This window comes from Grammomys surdaster, unplaced genomic scaffold, assembly GCF_004785775.1.
Source record: "Grammomys surdaster isolate TR1022 unplaced genomic scaffold, NIH_TR_1.0 271, whole genome shotgun sequence".
NCBI lineage: Eukaryota > Metazoa > Chordata > Mammalia > Rodentia > Muridae > Grammomys > Grammomys surdaster.
In genome coordinates this window covers 2,197,059-2,219,254 of record NW_021604712.1, presented here as the reverse complement: position 1 = coordinate 2,219,254, position 22,196 = coordinate 2,197,059, and the positions used below count along the sequence as shown (strand labels likewise).

At 41.6% G+C, this 22,196-nt stretch overlaps 1 protein-coding gene across 5 annotated transcripts in view; it reads right to left on the bottom strand.

Annotated features, from left to right (window-relative positions):
* Positions 1-22,196, bottom strand: part of Chd2 (chromodomain helicase DNA binding protein 2) — a 126,893-nt gene that overhangs the window by 9,727 nt on the left and 94,970 nt on the right. For all 5 annotated transcript variants that reach the window (XM_028776654.1, XM_028776655.1, XM_028776656.1 and 2 more), the window contains 9 exons: positions 17,445-17,583; positions 17,159-17,309; positions 15,991-16,113; positions 14,721-14,846; positions 13,229-13,369; positions 10,616-10,750; positions 8,550-8,728; positions 5,617-5,716; positions 2,768-2,981 (listed from right to left, as the gene is read on the bottom strand). In XM_028776654.1, coding sequence (XP_028632487.1) covers positions 2,768-2,981; positions 5,617-5,716; positions 8,550-8,728; positions 10,616-10,750; positions 13,229-13,369; positions 14,721-14,846; positions 15,991-16,113; positions 17,159-17,309; positions 17,445-17,583 — 1,308 coding nt within the window. The remainder of the gene's footprint in view (positions 1-2,767; positions 2,982-5,616; positions 5,717-8,549; positions 8,729-10,615; positions 10,751-13,228; positions 13,370-14,720; positions 14,847-15,990; positions 16,114-17,158; positions 17,310-17,444; positions 17,584-22,196) is intronic.

Genomic DNA, 22,196 nt, shown 5'->3' with positions numbered 1-22,196 from the left:
ACCTTGAACTCAGACCTCTCCTGTTCCAGCCTCTCTAGCTCTGAGGTTGCAGATACCACCACACATCTTGCATTTTATCTCTATGTTTTTCTTGTCTTTTATCGAGACATGGTTTCTCTATTTCTGGCTGTCCTGGAACTCGCTATGTAAACCGAACTGGCCTCAAACAGAGATCTGCCTGCTTCTACCTCCCAAGTGCTAGGATTAAAGGGGTGTACCACCTTGTCTGGCTGTCTCTACATTTTTCTAAACAAATCTCCAAAATTTAATTCGATCTATTTTTCTTTTTTTTAAATAAGCTTTATTTCAAAAAATTACATTTAAAATTAAATAAAAATTATATACACTTATTGTGGTGGTTTGATATGGTTTGGTCCCCAAAGACGAATGTGTTTGAATGTGTGGCCCATGGGGAACGAACTATTAGGAGGTGTGGCTTTATCAGAGGAGATTTTCCCTTGTTAGAGGAAGTGTATCACTGTGGAGGTGGGACTTTGAAGTCTTTTTTTTGTTTGTTTTTTTAAATTTTATTTTATTTTTATTTTATGTATTCACCATTGCTCTCTTCAGACACACCAGAAGAGGGCATTAGACCCCATTACAGATGGTTGTGAGCCACTATGTGGTTACTGGGAATTGAACCTCTGGAAGAGCAGTCAGTGCTCTTAACCACTGAGCCATCTCTCCAGCCCAGACTTTTAGGTCTTAAATGTCCAAGCTACTCCCAGTGTGAAATACACACAGTCCCCTTCTGCTGCCTATTGATTGATTGATCAAGAGGTAGAACCCTCGGCTCCTCCAGCACCATGTGTGCCTGCATGCCACCATGCTTTTCATCGTGATGCTATGGACTAAAGTTCTGAACTGTAAGCCATGCCCAATTAAATGTTTTCTTTGATAAGAGTTGCTTTGGTGTCTCTTCAAAGCAACAAAACCCTAAGACACTCATTTTATGCATGTTTTAAAATACATGTTAACTATACAATGACTAGCTGAGTTAACATGTTGTTTTTGTGTCTGTAGAAAGAATATTTAAAATCTCCCAATGATTCTCAAGGATATATTGTCAATTAATTACCATTTTGTACAGTTTATCTGTTTATCTTTCTCCTGACTATAGTACTCTTTAACCAGCATTTCCTCCACCTATTTATTATTCCCAGCTTCCACCTCTGGATAACCACTGTTCTCCTCCTTGATCCTCTAAATTCAACTTTGTTAGAATACTAAAGAAATCATGTAGTATTGTCTTTCTGTACCAGCTTATAACTCTTAAACATAAAACCTCTGGGCTGATCCACATTGTCACAAGTGACAGGCTCACCTCTAATGGCTGACTGCCAATCCCTCACTACTGATGGATACTTAGGTTTATCCCATATGCTGCCTCTTGTGGGTAAGTGTTCACTAATAGTAAACCGGAGGGTCCGCCAGCTCTTCAGCCTGAGATGCAGACACTCAGTAGTGGGTCTGCTGGGTCATATGGAGCTCTTCATTTAATGCTTTAGGGACCTCTACTCACACTTTCTACACTGGCTGTGTTAATCTACGAACACTCAAAGCATACTTTCTCCTCCACACCCTTGGAACACTGTGCTGCTTTGCTAATAGCTATTATCAGACGTCAAGTGGTGTCTCACTGTGGGTGGTAATGCTGAGTACTATTCTACATACCTGTTGGCCATTTGTACACCTTTATTAAATAAAACTTGAGACTAAACAGGTCTCTGAAATAAAGGGCTTATTGAGGTACAGATGCTAATCTAAAGGTCAAAGGCTAGGCCACAGGTTAAGTCTCTGAGTCACCAGCATAGGACTGTATATACAGGAGCCGGGAAAATGTCCACTGGATACAAGACTAGGACCTAGTAAAGAGAAATTTGGGGAAGGTAAAGGATAAACTGTTTACAACAAACTTATATCAGTTCCTGATAAAGAATAGTCTATAAACAAAGTTCTGCTATGTCCTGGTTACTTAGTTCCAAAAGCAAAGTGCTGTGTGGCCCTTAGCATTCAACAAAGAATGGTACGGTCTTCTCTGCTGATTAAGCTTGAAGCTGTGAGTTAAAATCATATTCTTTTACCACTGCACCTCCCTGTCTGGACTATAAATTTAGGGCAGTGGTTCTCAACTTTCCTAGTGCTGTGACGTTTTAATACAGTTCCCCCCAACCGTAAAGTTCATTAATACTTCATAACTGTAATTCTGCTACTGTTGAGACTCACAATGTAAGTATCTGATACAGAGGACATCTTTTCCTGAACCCTGTGAAAGGTCACTCTACCCCAAAGGGGTCTCAACCCACAGGCTGGAACCGTGGATTTAGGGAGTTTCAGAGGTCTCATGATCATTTTTTGAGAAATGTCTCTTTAGATTCTTTGCCCACTCAACCAGTCCCTTCTATTTTTCATGCTAACCCTTTATCATATGTAGTTTCTGAACAATCTCTCATTGTCACAGGCTACTTCTTCACAGCTGACCATCCACTGTTCATTTTTCTAATTGGCTGTCTTCTTGCCACCAACTAAGTATCAGCAGTCTGAAAGCCCACCTTACACAGGATGTAAGGTACGCCCTAAGTCTGCCTGTTACCTTTTGTTTGTTTATGGTATCTGTGATCCCTTAGCGCAGAGCTGGCCCTTAACCTTCTAGATCTTTATTTCAACCAAGATCAGACAACAAGGTCTTGGTAAAAGTACAAAGGTCCTTGGAAAACAAGGTGGCTGGGGGTTTTGACATCTCCGTAACAGTTACCTAGAGGCCTACCTGCATTACTAAAGTGTCTCTTGTTGGGGTGACTGTAGTTATCTCTTGGATGTCCATGCATCTGTGGGCCATGGGAGGCAGGCAAATGAGGCTTCTGAGGATGAAGGTTGTGTGACGTATGGGACTGAGACATCAGAGAATCGCGGCTTGAGCCCGAGGCCTCTGGTCGAAACGGTTTCTTACCACCAAGGGTATCATCTTTCTTCTTTTGTTCCTGGCAGAGTAAAAACACCGAAGAGCTTAGGATTCCAGGCTTAAATCCTGCAGAATAAAGATCACCTCCTGAACAGTGCCATCTTACTTCTCTCTACCTTCAAACTGCCGTTTAGTAACTTCTTACCAAAACTGCTCGTCAATTCCAGTGAGCTCCTCCAGCGCCAACCACCAAGCAAGGGCTAGCAGTCTGTGGACTCTGACCTTCTAGGTCACTGAAGGAAAACCAACCTCCACTAATAAGCACTTGTGAGAGAGAACACATGGGAGACAGCTAGGTGTCACTGTAAACAGCCTTTTCCTGTGCAAGCAGACAGGTAGTCATCACTTTCAGAAGACTACTGTGGCCACACAAAATGATGACTGCTGGGTTTCCGAGGCTAACTAGAGTAAAGAACTCCCAGCTGTCAAATACGAAGAATTACTACAACCAAAGTACTCAAGCTAGACATCTGACCCTACAGGACATCACTCCCTTATCCAAGAAAAATTCTCAAAATAAAAATATTTTTAAAAGTGTAAAGTGATTTAAAATCTAACCAGGAGAGGAATGACTATTAAATTATCTGGTCCATATCTAAACCTTTTGTGTATAAAAATCATAAAAAAAAAACTTTGTTTGGTTCTGTCTTTTCTTCATTTCATTTAGCACATATGACAGTATCTTCTCCTGTAAGATGTTTATTACAATTATATTTCACTTTATGCTTGAGGATTGCTCTTCAGTAAGAATGTATGATCGTAATCTTCCCATGACTGTGGGACAACAGTCAAGCCCACTATAAGCATGCTTTAACCTTTGGTTAGCCCCTTAAACTAAACTCTTGGATGGAAAAAGCACATGTTCTACTCTTCTGACAAATTGTGGAAACTGTTGTGCTGGCTAGTTTTATGTCAACTTGACACGAGCTAAAGTCATCTGAGAGGAGAAGCCTCAATTGAGGCTGTGCTCCATAAGACTGGGCTGTAAGCAAGCCTGTAGGCCAGTTTCTTAATTCCTGACTCATGAGGCAGGGCCCAGCCCATTATAGGTGCAGCCATCCCTGGGCAGGTGGCCCTGGATTCCATAAAAAAGTAAGCCAAGGGGAGCAAGCCAACAAGCAGCACCCCTCCATAGCCCCTGTATCAGCTGCTGCCTCCAGGTTCTACCATGTTTGAGTTCCTGTGCTGACTCCTTTACTGATGAACAATGTGGTGAAGCATTCCTCACCTTTGCTCACGGTGTTTCATCTCAGCACTGGTAACCATAACTAAGACAACTATCCTAGAGAAAGACTAAGATAACGTACTCGGCATACCGGGATATCAATCCCTGTGTCATTCAACTTCATCACCTGCTGTGAAGTCCTTCACCACTATGCCCACTGTCAGATCCTCAACCCAACCCACTCACCTACCTAAGGGCCTTTCCCGACTATGCTCTCACACACTTTTATACTGATCAGAGGGCAATGAGATGGCTCAGTGGTAAAAGCACTAATCCTGACAACCTGAGTTTGAGCCCTGCAATACACACTGTGGAAGGATAGGAAAGAACAGACTATGACTGCAAGCTGTCCTTGACATCGGGGGATAAGTGCTCATACTTGTACTCCCATGAACTGTCTTTCTTTCTCTCACTCACAAAATGAATAGACAACTATAAAAACTTTTATTAGAGTTTCACTAACACACACTTTCTACATTATTCCTATTACCACTGTATCATATTCATCCATGTAAAGTTAAATGATGAACTGTTTGAGGGTATAATTCTCAGGTCAATAATGTATTAAGTTTACATTAAAACTACTTCTAAGTGCCCATGGAAGCCCTGGCGTGACTACAGATGCTGAAGGCACAACAGTACATGAGAGATGAAGAGTCTCTGTGTTCATGGGCCTGACACATTAGTGAGTGTGGAACAATGTCCACAATTGCTCCTCAGTGGCTGATTTGGACATGACCTATGTGGCAAGGTAGCAGATCTACAGGAGGGCTTGCCTACATGAGAACTACCGCAGAAGCCAAGTCACCCTTATGCCCATCCCCCTACTTATACAAAAGGGCAATTACTACTGGGCACTGCAAATTGTCTACTCCTTTAAGTGAGCAATTTGAAGTCTATGTAAGAAGCTGGATGGATGCCAAGCACATGGGCCCATACAAGAATAGGAATACAAAAATTTCCTGCCCGTGACTTATGACAGACAAGCCACATTACAAGCTAGAAAAACAGATATAAGAAGAAAGAGTCTAGAAAATAAGCATGCAAGTCATGAGACCACAGAGTAACATATCCTTGCCAGGATTTAAAACACTATTTGGCTCTAATGCATCTTACCTAATAAACAACAGTTTTACTGTCTGACTACTATGGAGTATGTTAGGAACTAATGAAATTACCAAGTACAATGAAAAATCACATTATCTCTGAATCACAGGTGATGCACTCTGTGACCTGTGGTGGTTTCTGTCATCCTGCTTAGGCTGTACCAAATCCATGTAAAACATAGACAAAGAGCCAGTGGCCTATCTAGCAACAACAACCCCACAGGTTTATCACTACCTTCCCGGAGAAAAACAAAAACCTAAGGGCATTTCCTGTGGAACTGACTTGAATATTTGTATAAATGAAGACTACATTTTCATTTTACCTCCTCTTCTTGAGATCTTTTCTTATGAGCCATCTTATATAACTTATGTAGTTTTCGTGCATCAAATTCTGTAAACTTGGAAACAAAAATCCATAGGTTCCTAAAAGAAAAATAGTACTGGTAAATTAAACAATTTAAAAACTGATTTTGATGTTGGTTTGTTTTGGTATTCTATTCTTTTCTTTTCTTTTCTTTCTTTCTTTCTTTCTTTCTTTCTTTCTTTCTTTCTTTCTCTCTTTCTCTCTTTTCTTTCCTTCAAGTCAGGGTTTCTCTGTGTAGTCTTGGCTCTCCTAGAACTCAAGAGATCTGCCCACCTCTGCCTACCAAGTGCTGGAATTTAACTTATGTGCCACCTTGCCTAGCTAAAAACTGATTTTATTTTATAAATAGAAAGCTGCTGAATTTTGCAGTAAAATGTTCTCCAGGTCCTTGCACTAAGCTGGGTATACAAGAGCACGCTACAATCCCAGCATTCATTACCACTAAGGCCTGTCATCTCTTCCTGAAGGTCCTAGCCTGGCATTGCTATATAGCATAGGAATAGCACTAAGTCAAGTGTTTACACAGAGGTGCTGGAAGTAATAGTGAGTCAGAAACAATCCCTCCTCATCTAAGCTTTCCAGTGAGCACTTTTCACTATGGCTGTGCTGTGCTGGGCCACCAAACAGTCAACGTACTGTGTCAGGTAGAGAGCCACTTAGCTAGCTAAGGCCTCTTCTAAAGAGCCTCAGAGTTCTTGGCAAACTGCAACTGACCCTACACACTCCCAGTGCCCTGGCTGTTCACTTTCAAGTCTCTGCTAAAGCCTTGACTGTGTTCGTTTGACCATTTCCACTTAGCTCATCTACACTCACAGTTCAAGGCACTCAGCCTTCCTGGCCACCCTTGGCAGGTGTGCATGGGTGTTTGGTCTGAATGTATCTGTGTGCCATGCATATGCCTGGTGTGTGTAAAGGCTAGAAGCGGGTCTGGAGTTATAGATGGTTATGAGCCATCATGTGGATACAGGGACTTGAACCTAGGTCCTCTGGAAGAACAGCAGTGCTCTTACTGATGGACTGTGTCACTATCCCTGTAGTCATTTTCTTCATACAACTTCTAAAACTGCTTCTATACCTAGTTTTAGATGGATAGTTTCTATGGAAGTCCTAGCTTGTATTATTTTTGAACTTTTAAAAATCAAGGATTTTTAATGAAAAATTGCTGGTGACCAGGTATTTAAACATCAACAGAACCAAGAATATAGCAGGAAGCCTAAGATGATCTGCTATTATCTTTTAATCTGGTAAAAAGAAAGCCTAAGTAAAGGGGGAAATGCAAACAGTGTTAAGTTTCAAAATCTACATTTTGTACTCAGGATGTGTGGCATGCTGTCATTAGCATCATGACCGAGATTTCTGAAAATGTACTTTTCACTCAAAACCAATCTACTAAAACAGAGATGTATTTACCATTAACTACATAGGCTAAAGGTAAATATAGTTTATGGAAATAAACGTAACATTAGTTTTTCAAAATTCTCTCTAGTACTGGGAACTAAGGTCAGGGCTTTGTGCAAGCTACAAAGCTACATCCTCAGAGTATCACTAGGCTGGCCAGGCTGGCCCTACATCAAACGATAGGCCTCCTGTCTCAACATTTTGGGTGACGCAACCGGCCATCTTGACGACTGTTACAGCTGCCTTACAGGTTGTCATTTCCTCTCAGTAACTAAGGGAAATAAAGGCTGAGTGTCTCTGTTCTGAAAAATCCTGAGACTGATAATTCAGGAGGAAAATTACACCCTTATCCTCACATGATGGGTCCCAGTCAAAATGCAGATGCACTAAATGCTCTGTACAAAAACACCTGTAGGCTACAAATAGCAAGTATATATGAAACAAAGGGAAAATCTATATTAGATTTGCTTCCCATTTAAAGACATGTCATTACCTATATGTATGAGTATTTCAAAATGTAAAATTCTTCTGATTCTAAGCATCTCTGATAAGGGATAGGCAACCTGTTTATAAATTAATATGTAAGCCATAATGTCTTCCATTAATTTAAACTACTACTGGAGTTCTTTAATTAAGGAGATGAGAATGGAAAGCCCAAGTTCATGTGCTTATAGCCTTTGTTTCACTTCATGTGTTGGAACCTGTCCTGGCTCGTTTTTATGTCAGGTTGGAAAAAGAGAACATCAGTGAGAAAAGTCCTGACCAGACTGGCCTGTCATACTTTCTCTTGATAGATAACTGATTTGGGAGGGCCCAGCCCACTGAGTGGTGCCATTCCTCGGCATGTGGTCCTGGGTGATCAAGCCAAGAGGGGCAAACCAAAAAGCAGCACTCCTCCCAGGTCTCTGCTTCAGTTCCTGTCTCCAGGCTCCTGCTCTGCTTTCGTCCTCTCCCTTCAGCAATGAAAGGTGACCTAAGAGTCATAAGCTGAAACAAACACTTTCCTCCTCATCTTGCTTATGGTCATGGTATTGTATCACAGCAACAAAACAGTAACTAAAAGAAGTATGGAGCCAACCAATTTCTTATAGTAGACATAGTGGTATGTACAATACTAACCTGGATGAGTAAAGTATTACTCTGGTTTCTATGTCTTACAGGTTTAAAGAGAATATTCTAACAACAAGCCAGAAAGCCTACTATTGTTGTTATTATTATTATCATCATTATTACTATTATTATTGCTATTGTTATTATTATTATCTTCCTCATATAAACCCCATTAATGGTATAATCTTGCTACATCAGAAGAAAAGGCTGGTCTTGACAAAATGGCTTATTTCATGAAAAGGAAGCTGAAACCTAAGGTTATATTGTCAACAGATGAATCTCGTTGGCAAAAGATTAGGTGACTATGCTATCTATTTTCAAAAACAGAGCACACTCTCACACTGCCAAATCAAACTGGGCAGCTTCAAGGCCTGAGTAGGTTACCTCCTCCACAATTTGATGTGCTCCTGGTCTGAGTAAGCTTTAAGGCACTCGGCTATGCGGTCTCCAATTTTAAGCAGGCAGTTCCTGGTGTGTTCCAGCTGTTCTTGCACACTGAGTCCCTTGTCGGGTTTGTCCAACTGTTTCAGTGCCTTCTTCACAGGCCGCATCCTCTCCTTACACTGGAACAGGCCAACAGAACATGAGTCATTTCAAAGAGTTCCATCACTGGGTCCACACACTGAGATCTAGGAAAACACACCCACCCTCATGCTGCGTGTCTAGTGAGGAGTCTAGTCAGGAGGAGTGGGAACACCCGTGGAATGGGACAAGTGCAGATACACAGAAACTCTGAGGTATAAGTGCCGTCACCATATTCGGAATTATATGAGGACCTTTGATACCTGACTTAGCCTCTCTGAATGCTCTGTTTCCTCATCTGCAAGAGAGCTGTGGCCACGAAGAAGATCAAATGTAAAACAGTATTATAGGTTTAACCTGAAAACCATGATCATAAAGTTTCTTAATAATGAAAAGACAAAAATACTATATTCTGTGGTAATCTCCTCAGCTAGAAACTCATGGGCACTTTTCAGTATTTAATTTCAATTTTTATAATGGAATAAAAACACACTACTAACTGGGAAACACTGTCTCAGTAAGTGGGAATAAAAAAAAAAAAAGCATCAAGGATTCTACAGAACAGATAAATTACCATGCAGCTCGAGCTAGTCTGACCTGGCTATGTGGCCAGACTGGCCTTGAGTTTGTGATCTTTCTGCCTCTGCTTCCACAGTGTTAGGGTAACAAGTATGTATCGCCAGACTTAGTCACATATGTGGGAGTATGAGCAAGACACTTGGTTCAAAATCCATTAACACAAAATAGGGAAAATGGTACCACAGAAAGAAGCATCAGATATTACTTTATAAACAACAGAATAAGAAAGAACAGGGAAAAGATGAATGTATTCATTTACTCATTCATTCATTCATTGGTATGTTTCTAGTACCAAACTGAACTTTGTATAAAACATAATGCTCGCAGAATATAAGAAAACTGACTTCACTGCAAAGAAAGAAAACCATAGGTATATGCAAGTAGGTTTTAGAGACTACAGAGAAAGGCCAAAAGACATCACAGAACTGGGTCAATATTCTCCACTCCATTGTCAGCCCAGGACAAAACCATTTCATGTTACAAAGATGACAGCTTTTTCCTTTAGCCAGAAAGAGTTGCTGCAGCGAGCCATGACTTATGAAGTTTGTAAGGAGAACAGAGTTGTGGAATGGATAAAGGATGGCAGCCCCTTCCCACACTCCCAGGAGAAAATGAGTGTGTGTCCTGGTCCAGCTCTCAGCTTCATAGCATGGAAGCAGGTATGGTCCAGAACTTCACCACCTCGAACATTAGCCAAAGCCTTTCTCCGCATCAGTTGGCGTCTCAGCCACTGCTCCAGCCACGGGAGCCAGAATCACTTGCTCACACGTCGTGAGTGCTCCTGACACTCTGGCATGCGTGTCCCTCCTCTCTTTTCCCACACCATGTGCTCTTCCTTCAGAACCCACTTCAAACATTACCCCCTGGCCCTGCCTGACTAGACCAGATTCCCTTCTTACTGGACCCCCAGTACTCCTTCTCTCTCCTCTATACCCTATCATAGGAGCCTCCACACGATTCAGGGAGTTAACTATCTACTAAGCTTGGGCACTGACACTACTTTCACTATAAACAACAGACTAAAGAAGAATAAGAAATCTTCTTTGAAATAGGGTCTCTAAATGTTGTTTCCTGTCCAGCTCATTTCTATTTCACAAATGCCACAGAAAACCCCTCTAAACTCTGCAGGTTGCTGCATAAGTGTGGCACACATAAATTCATACAGGTCCACACATATACTCTTTGAATACAAGACATCCTACTGGTTCAAAATACACTATATAAGCATAAGAAGCATATGCTTCCAAAGCAACACACCCATGCTTTTACACCAACTGAAGCCCTGTGGCTGCACTGTGAAGGGCAGAGCACAGCAAGTGTGTCCAAGCAGCCTCAATTTCAAGACTTACAATGCTGAAGGTTTCCTGGTCCAGATCATCATCTTCATCCTCCCCAATGGGAACAGGTTCACTTCCTGCTGTAATGTGGACAGGACCCTGAGATCGCTTTGCTTTACTTGAAGACTTGGCATCACCACCTTTAACCTTTTTTCAAAGAGTTACAAAGAGTCATTATCACTTATATAATCTTGAAATCTAGGCAGACTTCTTTTGTTTGCTTTGCTTTTATTTTGTGATAGTGGTACTCGTACTGTTTCTATGTGTGTGTGTTTGCATGGGTTTATGTGTACCACATCGGATCATGAATGTGAAGAGGTCATGAGAGGCTGCCAGATCTTCAGAAACTGGAGTCACAGACACTGTGAAACAGAATGAGGGTGGGTGGGTGCTGGGAACTGAACCTGGGTCCTCTGCAAGGTCAGTGCTGTGCTAGAGCAAGGAAATGATGATCTCAATTCATACACACTTACAAGATTAATAGCTAAATTGCAAGTATTCCCATTTCTGTCTAAAGACACTAAATTACAGCTTCAAGTTTATCAATATATTTTACAAAAATGTCATGAAGACACTAGCTTTATTAACAACTACCCTCTGGTCCAGGAATCCATATTAACTGTAACTGACAGAAGTCAAGAGAAACAGGCATGGGACCAAAATTATGTATTTAAAAGCCTTCAGAGGGAAACAGACAGACAGACAGACAGACGCTTATTTAGGAGAATTTTAAAAACATAAAATGTTTAGAATGCATTGTTTATTTTTATATGATACAGATTAAATACAAATTTTAAAAAAGCATGGAGGAGGTGTGTCTGGAAAGATAGCACAACCGTTACAAACGACTGCTCTTACAAAGAGGGTCCTGGTGTGCTTTCCAGGAACTACATGGAGGTTCACAAACATCCAGGGAATCTGACACCTCTATAAGCTTCTGCCTGCCTGCGCTTAGATGCATGTGGTTCAGATGCTCAGGGAGGCAGGCAGGCACGCGCGCGCACACACGCGCACACACACACACCAGCATGGTGTCACATCAACTTTATAGTAGTCATTCTGAGGAGTGGAAATAGGAAGAGTAACTGGGTAAGGGGAGATGCAGCCGCACCAGTAATATTTGTGAGATACAAAATACAGCCCTCGAGGGGAAAAAGCCAGGTGAAGTGAACATGAAAAAATGTGAACCTGCCAAGCATATGCCTTTAATCTCAACATACAGAAATCAGAGGCTGGAGGATCTCTGTGAGTTTCAGGCCAGCAGGGTTATAAAGTGAAACCCTGTCTCAAAAAGAGCACAAACAAAACAAAATGAAAAGGAAAAAAACCAAAGCAAACATTATTCTGCAGGAATACTGATGCAAAAGACTTTATCCCCTTTTTCCCAGTACAGTTTCCTCCTATTACAAAGCCTTATTATTTTTGTATTTGTGTGGATGTACCCTTAATTCATGTGTAGTCTACATGTGCAGTATCCACAGAGGTGACAAGAGAGAGTCCCTGTGTGCAGTGTCCACAGAGGTGACAAGAGGGTATTAGATCCCCGAGAACAGGAGTTAATATAATATAGATGGGCATAAGCCACCACACAGGAGCTGGGAACTGAACCCATGCTCTGTGCAAGAGCAGCAAATGCTCTTAACCACAGCACAGTTCCTAACATGAAATTAGAAATTAGAAAGTCATTTTAGTGTAAGACCTAAATAGCTTCCACTACACCACAGCCAAATTATCTATTTAAAGTTACTTTAACAACTGTCATTCAGCAGTAAGGTAGCTGCAATAAATATACTCCTGTGTGGAGAAAAGAGGTTACCCAATGGTCTGGCTGACAAGAATTTTTATATTTATAGTCATAGTCCAAGGGGAAATTTATAAAAGTAACTTCAAGAGGTTAAGATGTTGAGTGCTAGGAAGGTGGGTGACTCATGGATTATCAACACAGAGTTCCAGTACCAGAACCCTCCTGGTAGCTCACAAGCGCCTATAACTTCAGTTCCAGAGGATCCAATGCCCTCTTTTGGCTTCTTCAGGGACCAGGTACACATGTAGTATATAAACATATGCAAGCAAAACATCCATACACATAAAACTTAATTAAAATTTTTAAAAAGTTAAGATGTCAACAGATGGCAGAGTCACAGCTGTGATTTCTTGAAGCAATGGTTAAGGACTGATTACAAATGACTCTCTTCACATCCACTTAGTAAGTAAGGAATGAAACCATAGCAATTCTATGGTTTGGAATGAACTTCACGTAACTTCCAACATGAAGGCTTTTAGCCAAGTCTACTCCAGTGTCTGCTGCTGATATGTGGTATCTGGTTTGAATCCTAAACTGCTCAGGTTTGCAGCATGTGTAGACTGCTTTCTTCTGACATAGTCTAAGAACTTATACCTTGTTCTCTGTCACTTGTCCTGTCTCATCTCCAACACTTCTCCCCAAATGTGTAATGACAGACCAAACAAGGGCTCAAGACTGCCCAGCTCCTTTCCGGTAAGAAGGGTGAGGCATCCCTTATGCGGCCCCACCTTTCTTCCTAGATATACTCAAAGACAGCTCTCCCACCAGGGCTTCTACCTCATGTTATGTGATATCTAAACAGAATTTCAGAGGCTGAGTACCTTCTCTTTCTTTTCCTTCGATTTCTTCCTCTCTTTGTCTCCTTCCCTGTCCTTCCGAGAACTCACTGGTTTCTCTTTGTTCTCCTTGTTCTCTTTCTTCTTCTGCTTTTTTTTTGTTGGACTTTTTTCTAGGCCTTCATCCTAGAAAGCAGAAAACCACACATTTTCTCAGCCTTGTCTTCCTAGTTTGTTTCTAAAGATAACAGCACTAGCCGAGTGGCTCATCAAAGACTTTAGTCATTTCCAGTCAGAGCCTACCAACCAGCGCTCACCTGCAGAACCCTCAATCCACTAGACTTGAACAGGCAGACACTGCTACAGATCCAGTTCTCAAAGCTACTCTCAGAAGCAATGACCAGAGGGAGTTCAACTCAGTCAAGAACACCTACTTGTACAGTGTGCAAGAGGCCCTGAGTTAGATCCCAAGAACCATCCACATCCCCTACAATAACAGCAGTATTGTTCCTACTCCACAAACAGAAAAACCTGAGGATCAAAGAAACACTACACCTGTCCTACTATGTGTCAGCTAGTACTGATAAGACTGTCAGTATCTGAATTCATGAACTTAGTCTCTCTCCTCTTTCTCTCCCCAGCCCCCTCTGTCTCTAGTTGAGGGTCAGGGTGTAGCTCTCAGCTACTTCTCCAGCACCATGCCTATGACCTGCTGCCATGCTCTCTGCCAAGTTCAAATCTATGTTAGTCCTGATAGCCACTGGGGGCCCTAATGGAGGCACTGTCAGATATTATACTCAGAACAGAGTAAAATCAGAGTTGTCACTGAGTAACAAGGCACTTCCACTTTCTGTAAACTGGACTACAAACTCGAAAGCCAACGGCTAAAGCTAGCCTCTAGAGGGCCTCCAATTAATGGAACTGCATTATAATGTAAGTCTTCAGTGCCCTGTTAACCACTTTCTACCAATATGAGTCATTCTCTAAAACAAAAAGAATTACCAACTGCCATTTATCATGATTCAGTTATGTTGGAACTTGTAATTGCTTACTTAAGATGAGCAACTACTGTGGTGGTTTGAATAATAATGGCCCACATAGGCTCACATACTTGAATGCTTAAGTCACCAGAGAGTGGAATCTCTGAAGGAACAGAAAGACTAGGAGGTGTGGTCTTATTAGGGGAGGTGTGCCACAGTGGGTGGGCTCTGAAGTTTCAAAAGCTCCTACCAGGCTTAGTTTCTCTCTCCACTTTCTCTCCCCAGCCCCCTCTGTCTCTGGTTGAGGGTCAGGGTGTAGCTCTCAGCTACTTCTCCAGCACCATGCCTATGACCTGCTGCCATGCTCTCTGCCAAGTCTTTGAAACTAAGCAACCCCCCAATTAAATGCTTTCTTTTGTATGGGTGGTGTCTCTTCACAGTAATGCAGTGACTAAGACACAAGTATATGCCTCTGACAGATTAGATAAACAATATATTGCTATTTTACTATCCTATCTATAAACAGATACATCACATGACTTCCCCTGGTCCCATACCTTCACTTCCCCCTCTTCAGATGGGTTGTCAGAATGTCTAGGAGACAGCTCTAGCCCATGCTCATCCTTTAGCCTGGGTGCTTTATTCTCCTTTTTCACTCGAGGCTTCCGCTTCTTTAGTTTGGCCTAGGGAATAAAAATACAACCGAAATACAAATCAACCCCAACCCATTTGCAGGACCAAGAAATACTCTGGCCAGATGATGTAGTAACAACCACATAATCCAAACAAGATAAATTAGGAACACAAAAGGACAAACAATTCTACCTCAAAGAAAATAGAATCTGAATAAAACAAATGTCCTAGCCTCTACCTCGGCTCTACCACTTTAAGTTTCTGAAAACTATTTATTTCATTTTTGGAATTCACTCTCAAATCCCCAGAAAAGGTTAAAACATTTTAAGTACAAAAATATAATTAACTTAAAGATGACAGTATTAACACGTGAGAATTACTATCTAAAACTAAGAAAAAGCTTAAAATATTGTTGATCTATCCAATCAAATAAACATTCTAAGTATGGTCTAGCTTGTCCCTAGAACTTAATATATCATGTATTATATTCCCACCATATTATCTACAGAGTGATACTATGTACTTAAAATACCATTGTGTAGAAAGAACAAATGGATTTTGATTCATGTAAGTTTTACTTATTATGCACACAGTACACAGAACCTAGCTAAGGAGCCCCTAAGCAGCGTACCCACACAAAAGCTGGGATACAAGCTGCTTATAGCTTAGGGTTTATCTTCTCTGATTCCTCATCCTGGGGAGGTAAAGAAAAGAAACTTTCAGTGAACTATTTAGCAACCTGGGATTTTTCAGTGAGTAACTGTAATCAAAACTGAAGTCTAATTTCTGAAATTAAGTTTGGAATCCCACTGTCTGCCCCTGAGATCCATTATCACAGCACTCAGTCAGATACCTAAACATGAGAACCATGTCCCCAACTGAGGACACAGACTAGGCAAGAGGAAGGGCAGCTCTGGACTACTGCCAGTCCAAAGAGATGACGAATATTCTGGTGCAATACTTAAGTGGAATTGTAAGAAAGGTGAGAAAGGTGTCAAGATATTGAGTTCAATTACTAAATGAACATTTTGTTCTTAGCAAGCAACCTGTCCTATGGAACCCCAAAAGCTTGTCTAACCATGAGAGGGCAGGATGCTGTACAGTGCCCAGAAAGGACATGTCTTTTCCTCCTTAGCTCTGCAGGGTAACAGGCTGTCCTGGGGAAAGCCGGCTGGTAGGCATACATTCACTCACCTCTTCCCCACTGGTCACGGTGCCCTTTTTCTCCAGACCCTTCCTGAGCAGCTTCAACAAGTAGTCCACTCGGGTCTGCAGCTGCTTCCCCTGAGGCTTCTTATCTGTCTCCACTGGTAGAATCTTCAACAGGAAAGGAAGAGAAGTACCCACCACCACCCACAGCCTGGTTAGTGAATCCGGACAAACAGAGACAACAAAGAATTCAGCATAGTCCTTTCCCTCCCAACCTCCCGAAACACAGATTAAAGCCTCAGATCCTATTCTCATGTCCATGGCTCCCAGTCACTGAAAATCCCTCATGAGCCATTCTCGTTTTACAAAATGGGATGGAGAAATCCAGCTCTCCCACTGGCTCCTACCTGTGCTGTTAACAGGGTAGAACAACTCAGGTAGGAGGGGCTTGTGGCTTCATCTGCTAGAGCATCCCAGCCGTCGTGGATTTCCTCCTTCCAGGAGCAGGGAATCCCTGGAGCTAGGTTAAAGCTTTGTTTTAGATTGAAAATGCTTCTTAGAGCATTGCCGGAGAGCACTGAGCTATGCCAGGACATGATCTGATCCATCTACCACAGCTGGACCTCTCTGGCCAGACTCGATTTGGTCTCAGTGCTTCTAACAGGGTGCTGTCACCCTCCTAAACCCAGATGGGATGAGCAGTGTTTAATGTGCCAGGACAAAGCCCTGCTAGGACCACAACATGGAGTGCATCCAGTCAGCTGCCCTTGCTTACAGCTCTGAGCATGGTCTCGTTACTTGCAATGGATAGGGTGGGAGGCTCAATTTTGTGGGAGAAGAACAATGAAAGTTCAATTTCATTACAAAAATACCAAGGTGACATTTGTTCTTTGTGTACAGAACTGAAAAAAGTTAAACGATGGGCCAACAAGTAAGTAAGCTCCATGAAATGCTTTCAGTCCTAATAAACTGGCCCTGGTATCTACTGTAATGAAATTTGGCCTGTGAGAAGTATCAGAATTTTTAGATTTCTCCTGTAATTTCCCCTGGTTGTTGTCTTTCCTTTTATCACCTATGAGACACGCCACAGTTCACTAAAGATGGTAACTTTCCAAGAATAAAGAAACTCCCTCTTGAAAACGGTTAAAGAGAAGTCACCGATACAAAACTATCACAGCAGAGATCCGAGCGCTCCAGCACTGCTCTCACTCACTTTATCAGTCAGCTTCAGCTCTGGGTCGGTCTTAATTTGCTCCCAGTTTCCATAGCCATGCTCGTAGATTCCAAGCAACAGACGAGAATCGTCCTCCACGCCCCACTCAACGTCAAAATGTGCTGCTTTGACTCGGCAGGTTAAGCAGTATCTACGGGGGTTCAAACACAAAGCCCTGAGAAGAGGAGCCTTTTCAGTACCTTAAAGAAGTGTTACCCAACCACACGCAGCTCTAACCTCAGTCTATGTCCAGCCAGCCATGCGGGTACACGGTAAAGACACTCACTTTTTTTTTTCCTCAGGGTCCACAGGAATAGATTTATGCAGCATCTCAAACTCTTCCTCATGTTGGATAATGGACTTCACGTTAACCTGAACCCCAGAGATCTTGATTGTCGGGCCTCTTCTCTTGCCTGGTCCTTTTCCTAAAGGTTACAAGTTTTACATTCCTTAAGGGAAAAGGCTATTTATTGTCAAACTCTGATATAATCTCTCTCTATAGACTCCAGAGTACTGTTAGGTCAAAGACATAATTAATAAGAGAAATTGTTCTCAACTAATGTTTATAAATTTTAAGCAGTATTTAACATTCAGTTTTGAAATGTGTATTGGTATTTATACCTATAATTTTCTTGTTTATCCTTCTTTACTGTAAACCTAGTAAAGTTAACAAAAGATTCTAAAGGCATATTCATGCTGAGATTTTAGAAAAACTAAAAATTATGCTTATCTTCAGTCACTTTTTGCCGAAGTATGAACGCATGTTAACAGCTAACACACTGAAATAATGTGGACTGGCCGTCACAGGCGGCCTGAGAAGGTCACTCTAAACTATACTGGAAACCATAACTAATCTGCAAGTGAAAATAAAACGGCTCTGACCAGAGCCTAAGCTGACAACTACAAGATAATCAAGACACCACTTTGTTTTGTGGGAACAAAGATGGTTCTCTGTAGAAAAATGAGAAAAAAACATGAATATCGACAGTTTATATAAGACAACACATGAACATCTATCTTAAAAACGCAAACATATTCACTAAGAGAAAGATGAGTTTCTCTTTCTCCTCTGTTGGGCTATCAAAACTCCAAACATCTGCCAGGTATGGTGGTGTCGGCCTTTAATCACAGCACTCAGCATGCAGAAGGGGGTGGACCTCTGTGAGTTCCAGGACAGCCTGGTCTACATAGTGAATTCCAGGATAGCCTAGTCTGCATACTGAGTTCCAGAACAGCTTGGTTTACATAGAGAAAACCTGTTTCACAAACAAATAACAAAATGTTAAGAAGCCATTCTGTTTGTGAACCTTGACTATAGGCACTACCAAACATCTGCTGGTAGAACCAGACTCACACAGGAACACTTGGTCACACCAAAGCAAACTCCCATACAATGACCCCAGGACCCACTTCTAGAATTTACAATCTCAGTTCTAGAAATCTACCTTAAAGATACTCTGGCACAGATACAAAGTATAATGCTTAGGAGGGTACATTAATTTCCTGTAACCTCACTGATGCTGGCAAAAGACCGACAACTCACTACTTAGAATGGATAGACAGAGAAGATGAAGTAAAGACCACCTCTACATGGCATGCTGTGCAGAACACGACGTCAACTAAATTCTCTTACATTGTTTTGGAAACAAGTACTAAAATAAATTCAAACTTTACGGGAACAGTGGCCTAAGATGAAGGATGTACACACAGAGGGACACAACAATGAGAACGACCCTCTTCTACATCATTTTTCTGCTACACTTTTGACTTTGAAGCGTTTCGGTGTAAATATTTCTTATCTCTGAGAAAATGGCAACACTAAGTCATGCATGGTATTGTTGCAGCTGGAGAGGCTGAACAAGAAGACTACCAGGATTCTCACGCCACCTTGAGCTACAGTGAAAGCCATAGTACATACACAGCAAGACCCTGTCAAGAAAGGTGGGAAAGAAAAGCAGCCAGGCGAATAGTTAGTTCAATCAAATGAGAAAGGTGATCCCTAAAAATAAAAATATATGAAAAGAAAGTCTGAATTCAGATGATGACACAATCACACAAGGAAAAAAAAAGAACTGTTTGTCACATGTATTATAAACACAAAAAGATACTCGAAGAAATAAGGCTTTGCATTTGGAAGTCTTATGAATGATAAGGTTAATACTGAAGGCCAGGCACAGCGATGCACACCTGTAATCTCAGTACTCAAGATGCAGAGGCAGATGGATCCCTGTTCAAAGTCACTAGGGCTACATAGAGTGATCCTGTCTTAAAACAATACAAACACAGAAGACTAATACTGATATTTAGAGATCTATGTATACAATGTAGAGAAAACAGATACATAATTATGTTAACATTTTAAAGACTAGAATCAATAATCTTATATTGAAATGTCAGCCTAGCCTCAAAATATGCTTGTTACAGTACATAGGTAATAGAAATTTGGGAGAGGTAAGTCAGTGTCAAAAGCAGTAAGCCATAACAAGGACAGGAACATGTGTAAGGGAGGAAATCTCCACAACAGAGCAACAACAACAACAACAAAACAGAACAGTGCACACGATCACTTGTGTTTATATAATGACAACAACCAATACTAGTACAACAGGAAACCGAGTTTTATAGGGATTGCACAAATACTTCTGCTTGAACCAGACACCTACTGGAGGAGGGTATCCATGCTGTTATTATAAACCTGATCAACAGCCCATGGCTGGGGTAGCCAGAGGCTAGTGGAGACTCTACTACTGTCATATCACACTGCTTTCTAAACTTTTACATTTTATACATACATCAGTGCTACTAAGCTATGACCCAACAAGATTCTGTTTGCAGTAAGCAATGCCTCAAGCAGATACTCCTAACTGTGAGGATGCGGGGGTTGGTGAAAAGAATTCTAAGTGCTGGAGACCAGGGAAGAGTGTTATAACGATGGTCTTCTGGACTCAAAGCAGCTGTGGTTCACCTGCATGAGATAGGACCCCTCAATATTCCACCATAGATAGAAGGTAGCTTACAGGACTCCATCTCACCATCCCGAAGGAGCAATTGGCAATTCATGGTTGTTGGGAGAAGAGAAACTATTCTTTTCAGTGGTGTGGCCACTGATATTGCTATGGTCCACTAAAGAGCGAGCCCTCAACCCCTAAGTGAGCTCGCTGAGTCACAACACAATGTCGGCTGTCCATGGGGAATGTGTTCAGAGAACAGACAGCAGAGGGGGAGAGGGGGACCAACCACTATGTTGCACATTATATATTATATAGTCGTATGAACTTGTCAGCAAATAAAAATAAAACATTTAAAAATAAGAAACAGGAATATCTAGATTTTTAATAATTACTTTTAATTTCTCAGCTGGGACTATGCTTGAAACTCTGAGTCAGATGTCCTGCATGGTGATACACTCCCAAGATATCACCAGTAAATTATAGTTAGGGTTAACCTTAGCTACATAGTAAGCTCATGGGCAGCCTGGACTACATAACACCCTGCCTTAAAAATACAACAAAAAGGGGTCTGGAGAGATGGCTCAGTGGTTAAAAGCACTGACTGCTCTTCCAGAGGTCCTGACTTTCCAGCAACCACAGAGTAGCTCACAACCATCTGAAGAGAGCAACAGTGTACTCACATACATAGAATAAACAAAACTCCTAAAAAAAAAGGAAAAAATACAACAAAAAAAGTGAATTTATGAATTTAAAGCTGAATGTCCAAATCATTCAAACTATCACATTTCTGTCACAAAAAGAAAAAAAACTAAAACAATTCCACTAAATCTGAAATGATTTTAAATTTTGCTAATTTCTAAAATATCCTTAAAAGTAAAACTCAGAGTAAATACTTGTTTCTCTTCTTGGTAAGAACAGTTAACACTGTAAACCACTCTAGAGACCCAGTGTACTGTGTGGAATCATTAATCATCCAAACCCTCTGGTTACTGTGAGGGCATATAACTAAGAAAAAACAGAATGGGACATCCAGGCAGCTAACTAGCTGTCTCCTGACCCTGAACTCCCCAGGGGAGAGCTGTCAGAGGGTGGTGTTACCAAGCAGAACAAGGAGGAAGAAAAGAAAGGGGTAAGTGACCCAGACAGACAAGGCCTGGGGAACCTATGAGAACACCTGCCTTTCTGAGTGACCACTTCAGTGCCCTACTTATAAAACACTGTTTTTCTTCCAAAGGGGTGCTGGTTAATATTTTCAACGATACGTGCTAGAGTCATCTGGGAAGAGATAATATCAAATGAGGAGTTATTGTCATCAGATTGATCTGTAGGCCTGTCTCTGGGAAACGTTCTTCTCTTTTCTTTTTCTTTGTTTTTTTTTTTTTTTGTTGTTGTTGTTGTTTGAGACAGGGTTTCACTGTGCAGTCCTGGCTGTCCTGGAACTCACTCTGTAGACCAGGCCAGCCTCAAACTCCATCTGCTTCTGCCTCCCAAGTGCTGAAATTAAATGTGTGTGCTACCACTGCCTGGCTGGGCATTTCTTGATTAATGACTGACGTGTGAGGACTCAACCCACTTTGGATGGTGGGCAGGTTGGTCCTGGGTTATATAAGAAAGCAAGCTGAAGAAGCACAGGAAGGAGAGAAGAGAGTAAAGAGTGTTCCTCCATGGCTCCTGCCTCTGCTCCTGCTTGAGTTACTTGTCTGAGTCCCTTGATAATGAACTCTAAAATATAAACTATAACAAACCCGTTCCTCCCAACATGGTTCTGGTCAGAGTGTCATCAAGCATCTGAGGGGCAAGCTAGGACAGCACATACACTGCTGCTGTGAAGAACCAGACGGTGTTGGGTTTCAGAGGAATATGGAAGATGTTCAAACAGCTGAACACCATATGCAGAAGTTAATCTGCCACTCTTGTATGAGCCCTGAAGACATAGCGCTGCAAGCAATGTGGACTATGGAGGCTGAACTCAGAACATTTCAGAGGAGACAATATTAGAAGCTGGACTACAGGCCATTCCTGTGATATTCTGCTAAGAATCTGGCGGTCTCCACCCTTGTCCTAAGAATTTGCCTAAGGATAAATTT